The 11846-nt window shown below is 41.1% G+C and overlaps 1 protein-coding gene across 1 annotated transcript in view; it reads right to left on the reverse strand.

Annotated features, from left to right (window-relative positions):
- Nucleotides 1-10588, reverse strand: part of LOC108267213 (carcinoembryonic antigen-related cell adhesion molecule 5) — a 36300-nt gene extending 25712 nt beyond the window's left edge. Inside the window, exons 1-3 of the mRNA XM_053681386.1 lie at nt 10455-10588; nt 4508-4620; nt 3242-3274 (exon numbers count right to left, since the gene is read on the reverse strand). Coding sequence (XP_053537361.1) covers nt 3242-3274; nt 4508-4538 — 64 coding nt within the window. The 5' untranslated portion in view covers nt 4539-4620; nt 10455-10588. The remainder of the gene's footprint in view (nt 1-3241; nt 3275-4507; nt 4621-10454) is intronic.
- Nucleotides 10589-11846: the final 1258 nt, after the last annotated feature.

Consider the following 11846-nt stretch of genomic DNA (forward strand, 5'->3'; position numbering starts at 1 on the left):
AGGCAAACAAATCCAAATCAATAGGCAGTAGCAGAATCAAAGATCATGCAATGTGCAAACAGACTGTAACAAGCAAGGCAGAGACAAGAAAACAATACCACACAAATTGGGTCAAAAACCAAACTAGCAAACACTAGAAAACCACTTGGGCCCATCAGGTGTATTAGGACACAACTGTTTATATACTTCACAATGAATGTGAGTGCTGATAGTCCTTATATAATGTAAGTGTGGTGGTGCAGGTGATTGAGTCCAGGTGTGTAATCAGTAATCAGGAGAGTGTGAGAAGTTCTGGATGTTGTAGTTCACAGCGGTCATGTTTGTAGGCTGTGCTGAGTTCTGGGAAATGGAGTTCATAGATTGTGACGATGTGATAACCCTGATCAGCAATACACATTATATTTAAATTACAGATCTGTCAAAGCCAGGTGTAGCCCATTCTATAACCATTCATTTTACAAAAGATCTCTATTTCCTGTTAATATACAGTGAAGAGAAATATGTTAAATGTAAATTTTTCATATACAAATCTGTAATAAACATCAAGAGACGCACGAGTTTCACTGAGTGTCTGTTATCCCTGTGTCACAGGCTTCAAAGGAGATTTTTACACATGCTGCACTGTCCACCAGAAAAAAACAAACAGTTAAATGAACAAACAACACAATACTGCAGTGAGATATTTGATCATTTGATTCACTAAAATATTGAATTCTAAGAAGATTATTGAATAATGTAAACATTTTGGTAAACATTTCTGTGCTGAATTTTAATAAAATTTTAGGGGAAGCTGGGCTTTCTGTGTAGTCTGAAAGCAATTGCCAGTGGTGCTTGCATAATACAGCCACCATGTTTAATGTTATGTGCGGTTCCATTCATATTTCAAGCAGTGGCTTGTCTCTACTCATAGAATCTCTGGTTATGCATGTGCACTTTTTTGCTTTTAAGCATGAAGATAGCTGTACAGTGTGGCTAATGCCCTTTTACCCAGATACAGACAGCCCACGCAGTTCGACAATATGGTGTTGGTGAAGGAGTGGTCAGAGTGGGGACTGGGTTTCCCAGGCTTATACATGCTAATAGCACATGCTAGTAGCTTTATTCACCGCGTATCAGAGAAAGACCACCAGTGTGCTGAGTTGCACATAAGCCAAGCAGTGAGAGCTTTAGTGTGTGTGGGTGTGTTTGTATGTATGTATGTTTGTGTGGTCACATGGTCACAGGACTTTTAATACTCACTGACTGCGATGTAACGTTCAGTGTATGCATTGCCTTTATCTCTGTTCTTATAGCTATTCTGGTTGTGACTTTTTTGCTTGGGCATGTTTTATTCCGTGCGTCTTCCTTCTTAATTACGTAGACATACAGAGCATGTATATTCTTATGTTAAGCTAAGAAAATCTATAACTCTAGAGGCGTATTGCTATAAATTGGTGGGTAGCAAGAATGGAATGGATTTAACCAACATAACGTCTTCTAAATAGGCAAAGTCTAATTAGTCTTTAAAAATAATACAGTCAAGTTTCTTGGTGTGTTTGTGATTTTCATATTCATGACTTTTTAACAAGTATATACATAGATTTATAGCTAAAATATGCTATATGTCTTAATTCCTGGTTCAAAGAAACCATGTACATGTGTAAAAATGCTAGAGACAAAGAAGCACAACGGACAATCCATGTGTTACAGATCCTGCCTGTGTGTGTATGCATTTATATTAAAAGCTCTTATAGTCTAAGTTCTCACTGAAGCTATATGTGTAAAGATGATCTAAACACTGAGTAAAGTTTAATGTTCTTAAGGCAGAAAGATTAATAAAGTTATCTAATTTACAAGACATGTATTTATTCATATGATTTTACTAATTTGAGCCACTTGTCTTCATCATCCATTAATGGAACAGACCAAGATTTACATATACAGTGGATATAAAAAGTCTACACACCCCTGTTAAAATAGGTTTTTGTGATGTAAATAAAAATTAAATCAAGATAAATCATGTCAGTACTTTTTCCACCCTCAATGTACAACATATAAAAAATAAATAAATAAAAAGCAATCAGAAACATTTAAGGGAAAACTATGAAAAATAAAAAAGTTACAATAACCCGGCATAAGCGTACATACCCTTTTATAATTGGGGATGTGGCTATGTTCAGAATGAACCAATCACATTCAATCATCTCATGTTCAAATGTAATTATCATACAGCTGTCATTACCATGAACAGGAGATCCCTCTTAACAGTTCTGATTTCTCTCTGCATGTGACAACAATCTCTCATATTCTTCACATGTCTGAGCTATGGGGTAGGAAGGCTAGACGGATGCCCTTTTTCACAAAAAACAACAACAAAAAAAAAAACATCAAAGCTGGACTAAATCACGTCCAACTATGTGGCAAAATGTGTGTTTGATGAGAACATTCAGACCAGACCTGACAATTCCAAGAGGTATGTCTGGTGAAAAAAAACAAAGCACATCACCAAAAGATCACCATACACAGAGTGAAGCGTGATGATGGCAGCATCATGCTTTAGGACTGCTTTTCTTCAGTCAGAACTGGGGCTTTTATCAAGGCAGAGGAAATAATGAATAGCTGCAAATACCAGTCGATTTAAGTGCAAAACCTTCAGGTGTCTGCTAATAAACTGAAGATGAAATGAAATTTCCTCTTTCAGCAGGACAATGACCCAAAGCATACATCCAGATCAACAAAGTAATGACTTAATGAGAAGATCAAAGTTTTTGAATGACGTAGTCAGAACCCAGATCTGAATCCAACAAAAAATCTGTGGGGTGACCTGAAGCAGGCTGTGCACCAGAGATGCCTTTACAATTTGATGGATATAGAATGTTTTTGCAAGAAGGACTGAGGAAATATACGTCAAGTAAGTGGAGACGTGTCACGCTGATAGACTCTTAGCCAAAAGACTGAGTGGTGTAATAAAATCAAAAGGTGCTTCAACAATGTTTTAGTTTAGGGGTGTGCACACTTATGCAACTAGCTTATTGTAAGTTTTTTATGGTTACTTTTCCCCCTAATATGTTTCTGAATGGTTTTTACTTAATTCTTAAACGTTGTAATTTCAAAATGAAGGAGGAAAAAGATTCTGACATCATGATTTTCATGGTTTCATGTTTTTACATCACATAAACTTGCCATTTTAACAGGGGTGTGTAGACTTTTTAAAGCCACTGTATACTGAAGGGAAAATAAATAAATAAATTATAAGAATTACCTGCTGTTGTGCAGTGGATGAGTCCCATCAGCACTAAAAGTAGGGAGAGAAACAGAAGAAATGACAGCTGAAGTATACAATAAAGCTTGGGTGGCTTGCTGTTGTAAGAAAATAAGCCAACAACAGGGTGGTGTGATGTGGCTCAATGTGAAGTGGATTTACTTTTACCATTCCAAAGTTGATTAATTTCCAATGACAGCGTGTTTTATTCCTCTTATACCACAGCAACATGGCAACAGTTACAATGTTTATCTTAGTAATGAACATGCCATGCTTTTTACCATTTATAGTCATGTTTAATATTGTGTGACAGCCACAAGGCACAAATCACAAGTTATTTCTTGTTGTCACTAAAGTTATAGCAACTAATAGCAGTTGTTCCCCTTCATCAGCATCTGTTTTTTTCACAATTGTTGTAATAAAAATATACAGGCAATCACTGTTGTCATGTTACATTGAAACTTCAAAGGACAATCTATATTACTCTACATTTCTTTCTCATGGAATAAAGGCTTTACCATGATGGAAAATGTACTGATCATCAATCCATCAATGTTAAATAATCGTCTCCTTACAGAAAACATCACCATATCAACCATTATGAAATTGTCTGTTAAACGACATGGTTATTAAGTCACTTTATAAAGACATGATAAAGTGTGACAACATTAATATAAACATGTGCTTTGTCTTGCAACCAGCACTCAACAGCATGGTGGTATAATATGAACTGTTAGCTGGTATCACACTCTATATGCTATATTAATCTCAAATAGATTTATTCAAAGCAGCATCTGCTCTGATCTGATGAACACAGTGTCATGTCTCGATCAATATAAATGTCGCTGGATTTCCTGTCTGCTTGGCACAGTCTCCCGCCAGACGCTAAGACCTGCAGCGTTTTATAGTATATCTGCAAGAGCAACTTTCTTCACTTTACAAATGTTAGAGCGCCGAGAATATCACCAAACAAATGTTAAATAAACTATAAACTGTAAAATTCTAAATTAATACTGAGTATTAATGGATAAGCATGCAGTTGGTGATTTAATACCATGACTATTTAATATTTTACTCATAAAATAAAATGGGTGGAATGTAAACATACCACAAAATTCAAAATTCAGTTTTCACACTACATTCAGCATCCTGAACTACAGATAAATAATCACACAGAACCTGATGACAGGACTCTCAGCCTGTTAATTAGAAACTTTATTCACTACCAATCACTTTAATGAAGATAAACAGAAAACGTTTACTCACAGAGAAACACACAGAGTGGACGGAGCTCCATCCTGTCACACTGATGACTGACTGAATGAGAGGTGTCTGTGTTAAAGCCTCAACACTTCCTGGGTTTCTAAAGACCAATCACACTTGAGAGAGAGAGAGAGAGAGAGAGAGAGACTTTTTTTTGACTTTTAAATTGTCCTTTTTATTCAGTCATTTGGAAATCCTCCAAAAATCGAGACATGGTAAGATAATGACAAGAAAAAAATTCATTGATACAAAAAAATAAAATAAATAAATTAATAATAAATTTTAAAAATGTAAAGAGAGAAAGCAAAATATATATATATATATATATTAATAGTAATAAAAATAGTAAAGAATATATATATATATATATATATATATATATATATATATATATATATATATATATATATATACATACATACATACATACATACATACACACACACATACATACATATACATACACATACATACACATACATACACATATATATACATACACATACACATACATATATATATATATATACACATACACATACATATATAAGTCGACACGAAAACCCAAAGTAGAAAAAAAAGTGACTATTTCACATCCTGCTCTTTTTTTTTAAGAAAGATTAAGACTTAAAAACCCTGAACCTACAGAGCATGAAACCTCCCCAACTGCCCACAACTTTGAATCTCGGGATAAAACAGGCCGTGAGAGAGAGAGGGAGAGACAGAGACAAGAAAACACAAAATACCTATTTCACAACCCACTCTTTTTTTTTAAAAATGAAAACTTAAAAATCCTGCACCTACAGAGCATAAGACCTCCCCAACCGCCCAAACTTCCAAGAATTCCCGCAGCCTCAGAGTCATTTTGAAAAAACCATATTCAACTTTGAGTCTCGCTTTGACTAGTGCAGTTAGCAGTTTTTCCGCCTCCTGAGTGCCTCCTCCCTGCATTTTGTTTTTTCTTGAAAGCCAGATAGCAAGCTTGGCTTGGCCTATTATAAAGTTTAGTAGAACCACAGCTTTATTTTTTGGAACGTACTTTGGCCCATATATGTAAAGGCTTTCTGCCCATGTAACGCCCAGCCCTCTGCACCAGGCTCTAAGTAGAAAGAACAACCTTTGTAATCTTTGACAGTGCAGGAACAAGTGTTCTACTGTTTCTTCCTCGCCACAGAAGAGACACTCCCTACCCCTAGTGGGGTCGATGTGTGCCACGTGTCTGTTTGTGGCCACGGCCCCATGCACTATCCGCCACTGAAGATCAGCTGTGCGCTTCTCTATGGGCGGTTTGTACAGGGACCTCCAGCATCCTCGTGGGGAAGAGTCCGGTTCCAACAGCCCTGACCAGTGTGACTCTTTCAGTCCTGTCAGAGCACCTCTGTGCCCAACTTTGATACATGTTTCATACAGTACTTTCTTCGAGGCGTCCTCAAAAGTTGTCAGTGACAGTGTTTTAAAGGATAAAAGAGCTCCTTCCTCTCGCTGATTCCCCTCTACTACCGCGGAGATTCGTAGAGGTGAAAAGGCCTGCTGATTTTCCTCTCGGTCCTGTCCCAATGCTTCCCTGAAAAGGGAGGGCAGTGCAGAGACCACCTCTCCCAACAGTCTCTGCATGAGGCGGCACGACAGTACCCCCGTCTCAGTGCACAGTTCTCTAGCCGTCTTCCATCTGTTGCCAGCCCTCAGATTCTTGATTTTTGTGAGTCCTGCTCTCCGTAAGCGCTGTCGAAGATATGTTGATTCTAACATTTTAGATCGTATCACCGAGTTGTAGAACAACGGCTCCTCTTCTATGTTGGGAAAAAAATCTGCACCAGTCCTGCTGATGTTCAGTACTGAAGACCAGGCTCTCAGGACAGACTGGTAGAAAGTTGTTGTAGCTGATAGGTCCATTTCCTTCAGATTCAGCACGAATAGGTGTTTGTCGTACGCCAGGTCTTCAATACACTGAAGTAGGGCACAGGCTGTGCTGGCCCACGCTATCCCTTCCCCATAGAGTAGCCTCTGTGCCGTCTGCAGTCGGAAAGTCTTGACTCGACTTAACAGGTCAATCAAACCCTGCCCCCCCTCCTGCAATGGCAGGTAGAGAACAGGGGCACGAGTCCAGTGCTGTCCAGCCCAGAAAAAATCCACAATCTTCTTCTGAATTTCTTTGATCAAAAACCCTGGGGGGTCGAGGGCAGCGAACCGATGCCACAGCATGGAGGCAATCAGGTTGTTGACAACCAGTACTCTCCCCCTATAGGACAACTGGGGCTGAACCCAGGTCCATTGAGACAACTTGGCACCCACCTTCTCCACTACCCCCTCCCAGTTCCTGTTTTGAAATTCTGGTGTTCCTAAAAACACTCCCAGGTATTTCAACCCAGCTTTTCCCCACTGGAGATTTCCGGGTAATGTAGGAGGGCCATGTTCCTGCCACTGCCCTATTAAAAGACTCTCACATTTATTCCAGTTAATGCGTGCTGAAGAAGCTCTTGTGTACATTTCTAGGCTGCGAGTCAGTGTTTGTATATCATCCTGATCTTTTATAAAAACTGTCACGTCATCTGCGTATGCAGACAGGACCAGCTTTTCCTGCGCTCCGCTCACGGACAGTCCCCGTAGTTCTGCTCTAAGGCGGCATAGCAGCGGTTCTATAGCCAGGCTGTAAAGCTGGCCCGATAACGGGCACCCCTGTCTAATTCCTCTTCCCATTTTAACTGGGCAGCTAAGACCCCCTCCAACCTTGAGTGTAAAAAAAGCCTCAGAATAAAACATTTTCAACCACAGTAAAAAATTTCTCCCCACACCAAAGGCTTCAAGTGCCTGAAAAAGGTATTCATGATCAACCTTATCAAAAGCTTTTTCTTGATCTAACGAAAGAAGACCTAAATCCCAAGAATTCCGTTTACATAGCTCTATAACGTCTCTAACAACAAAAATGTTGTCCATTATTGTGCGGGCCGGTATGCAGTATGATTGATTTCTGTGTACAATTGTGTGCATGCACTGTTTTAGTCTGTTAGCCAGGCATTTTGATAAGATTTTATAGTCACTACAAAGAAGTGCCACGGGTCTCCAATTCCTCAGGAGTCCCAGGTCTCCTTTTTTTGGCAGCAAAGTCAAAGCCGCTCTTGTGCAGCTCACTGGTAACCTTCCTGTGGTGAACGAACACCTGAAGACGTCCAGCAGGTCTGCGCCTAGGAGTCCCCAAAAAAACTTGTACAACTCGTTTGGTATTCCATCTATTCCGGGTGCTCTTCCCTGTGCGAGCTGCTGAACAGCAGTGGTCATTTCCTGCATTTCAAGGTTTGCGTCCAGCATACTGCTTTGCTCGAGTGTCAGTTTAGGCAGCTCCCTGAACAGCTCCTCCCTGCAGGATGGATCACAAGTCTCAGCACGGTAGAGGTCGGTGTAAAAGACTGTAGCTTCTCTCCTCATTTCAACCGCCTCTTTTGTTATAGTTCCATCCGCTTTTCTAAGGTACAGCATCTGATTTTGTGGTTTCACCTTCCTGGAGAGATTGAAAAAGAAGGCACTGGGAGCGTCCATGTCCTTGATATTTGAGAAACGGGATCTTATTAGTGCTGTTTTGGCCTTTTCATGGAGGAAGGAGCTTAAAGACTTTCTCTTTCCCTCCAGCAAGCTGCTCATGTTTGGGTCATTTCTACCAATTATTTCACTTTCTGTTGAAATTATCTCCGCCTCGAGTTCTTGTATTTGGCCTTTTTTTTGTCTCTATTGAGTGTGCTGTGTATTTCTGACAAAATACTTTAATTTGTGTTTTTCCCACCTCCCACCAGGAGACCAAGCTGTTAAAATCTTCTTTTGTTTTTTTCCACTCACCCCAAAAAGCCTTAAAATTTCCGCAGAAACCCTCGTCCTGAAGCAGTTTTATATTGAAATGCCAATATGATTTATATTTTTTTGTGTCAGGCATCAGTAGATCTAGAGTAATTAAATGGTGATCTGAAAAACCAGAAGGGCTCATGACTGCTTTATAGATATTATTTCCATTTGCTCTGGTGATGTAGAACCTGTCCAAACGTGCTGCAGTGATCCTCATATTAGTAATTTTAACCCAAGTATATTTTCTGATTCCCTGGTTTCTCTCCCTCCACACGTCAACCAAGCCACACTGTCTGATAAGCCCCTCAAGTGCCTTAGCAGACTGTGGGTGAGGTTCCTCCCCGATCCTGTCTAGGGTAAAATCTATGGTGCAATTCCAATCCCCTCCCAGTATTACTAAGGGATTTCTTCCACTTTGTTGTATTGCATTTTTTAATTTGTTAAAAAGTTGTACTTTCTCACTGCCGTTGTTGGGGGCATAAACATTTATAAAAACGCACTCTATTCCCTTTATTTCCGCCTGCACCATTAAAACCCTGCCCTGCTCCAGTTCTATCATGCGTGTGTTGGTGTCCCCCAATGCTCTGTTAAAAAGTATTGCTACCCCAGCACTAACATTTGTTCCATTGCTCTGGAAGATTTTCCCTTCCCACCACATTGCCCACTCTATCTCATTTTCCGGATTACTGTGAGTCTCTTGTAAAAAAATTATGTCCATATTCTTCTGTTTTATCAGTTCTCCAACTGCTGCTCTCTTGTTCCTATCCCTACCACCATTGATGTTTAAGGAGCCTATTTTTAATATCTCCATTGGAGGGATAAAAGAGAAAGAGAAGAAGACAGAAAAAACAGCAGTGCAGAAAAAGAAAAACACCCAGTGTAACGCCTTCATTTTTTCTTTCTTTTGGCCGAAGGGTTCCGTAATCTAGCTAGATGATTTTTTAAACGGTATCTCTTCCTTTGGTCTAGCTCCTTGAGACTTGTTGTGCGTTGTAACTTTACTACTGAAGCAATAAATTTTTCAGTGTCCGAAAAAAACTCCTTGATCTCAACCTGTTTACCAAATGTATCATCCAGAAATCCCACAATTCAGTTAGCGAATAGAGCTCTTGATCCTCCCCCAACTGCGACCCACTAATGTCTGAGATATCGGAGAAGTTGTCCTGGAATTCCTCCTCTTCCACTTCCTTCTCCTGCTCTGTTTGCAGACTTACTGACTTCTCACTACTGTCTGCTATATCTATGCTTTCTGACCCCCCCCCCTTCTAGACCCCCCATACTATCTGACCCCCCCCTTACCGCTGTACCCCATTTTCCATCTAGCCCCCCTTCCACTACTACACCCCCCGTACTGGGTGACCCCCCCCCGCACTGCTGCACCCCCAGTGTTGCCCGACCCCCCCTCTACTGCTGCGCCCCCGGTGCTATCTGACCCCCCCTCCACAGCTGCACCCCCAGTGCTTTCTGACCCCCCTTCTACTGCCGCACCCCTGGTGCTGTTTGACCCCCCTATTCCGCTCCGTTTTTTTTCCTGCGCTATAAATTCCTGAGTTCTTCCTACCTCTGCGCCTCTCCCTCCAGGAGTCAGCTCGTCTGACCCCTCTCTTAGGTCTTCCCCTTTTTGCTCAGGTCTATCAGGTCCACTTCCCCCCACAATGATTTGGTCAGTGTCCTGTCCTCCGGCAGTCTCTAGCTGCTCTACACTGCTCACATTAACCTGCTTCTCCACCCTGACTCCGCTCGGCCCCGCTTCCTCTCCGACTTGTTTTTTATGTGGGCACACCAACTTTTTGTGCCCAATGTCCCCGCATTCGAAGCACCTCATGCTCCCAGTGTTGGCGTACAGCATGTATGACTTTCCCTCATACCATACCCTGAATGAAATATCCAGCGTGGGTTCATTCAGAAACATGAGCACTGTGCGCCTGAAAGAGGTCACGTGCTTCAACGCGGGGTATTTGCAGTTTAACGGAACCGTTCTCACCCCACTCACTATTTTACCGAAGCGAGACAGCTCCCGCGCGATTTCCTCATTAGGGATGAATGGCGGAATATTCGAAACCGTGACTTTAACTGTTGTAGCCCCCAGCGGAGTGACGGAATAAAGCTCTCCACTTACCTTTATTCCGTTTTCAGTCAGCTGGTGCACGAGTTCCCTCTCCTTCACGAACACCACTACGGCCTTGTTCATTCTCGATGCCGCCACAATGTTTTCACATTTAATAAGCTCCCCTACCGCCATTAGCACCTGCTCCACCGAGACCTCGGAGCTCACCTCACACCGCACCCCGTGACGGAGCGAGAGAGGCCGGGCTCCACCGCTCAGGTGAGCCGCCATCCCTACACCCCGCCGCGAGATCAAACACTCCCCGCAGCAAAAAAAACAGCAACTAATAACACCGCTTCCTTGATAATACTATCACACACTCACCCAGTGACTGTGCTCTGAAATTCCAGATTGTAAAGAAAGGAAATATATCTATATAAAAATAGAAAAAAGTTCATTCGCTCTCACACCACGCTCACACGCCGCGCTCGCTCACAAACTCCCAGCATGCACCAGAGAGAGAGAGAGAGAGAGAGAGAGAGAGCGAGCAAGTGGTGATGCAGGTGGAAATTCATACATTAGCCTGTTATTATAATTCATTACAACCAGCAAAAAGTGTTTTCACCATTTTTCACATTTCACATTATAATTGTGGTGTAAAAAGTATCTCCATACATGACTGAATATACAATGGTTATAAAACATCTACGCACCAGTCAGTTCTTCTTCAGTATTTAATATGATATAGCAACCAATAAAAGTGAAAAACATTTTAAATATTTTAGGGAAAAAAAGAAAATCACATAACTTACAATAACCTGGATACACACCAGTGCTCACTCTTATATAATGGGGCATGTGACTGTGCTCAGAATGAACCAATCACAGTCAAGCTCATGTTGAAAAGTAATTATCATACACCTGTCATCAATCAGGTGATTCTGATTAACCCCAAATAAAGATCAGCTGCTTCTGTGTAATTTTCTTGACATGTTCTTGGTTTAATCTGATTGCTAAAGCCATTGTCCACAAAGAGCTCACAAAGCATGTACGGTATCTCATTGCTGAAAGGCCAATCAGATGGAAGCCCTGCATAAAACACCCCAAACCATGGGGCAAAATGTGTTATGGTCAGATGAGAAAGATCAAGGTAGAAATTTTGTGGCATAAAAGATGTTTGGCACATAAACAAGACAGCCTATCACCCAAAGAGCACCATACCCATGGTGAAGCATGGTGGTGGCAGCATCATGCTATCAGCTGGGACTGGGGCTCTAGTTAAGATAGAGGGAATCATGGATAACTCCAACTCTATTTTGGCACAAAACTTGCAGGCCTCTGTTAGACAGCTGAAGATGAAGAAAAAAAATTACCTTCCAGTATGATAATGACTAAAGCATAAATCCAAGTCAACAAAGAAATAGTTCAGAAGAAGAAGCTCAGTGTTTTGAGAGCCAAGACTTA

The sequence above is a fragment of the Ictalurus punctatus genome, chromosome 7 (assembly GCF_001660625.3).
Source record: "Ictalurus punctatus breed USDA103 chromosome 7, Coco_2.0, whole genome shotgun sequence".
Classification (NCBI taxonomy): domain Eukaryota; kingdom Metazoa; phylum Chordata; class Actinopteri; order Siluriformes; family Ictaluridae; genus Ictalurus; species Ictalurus punctatus.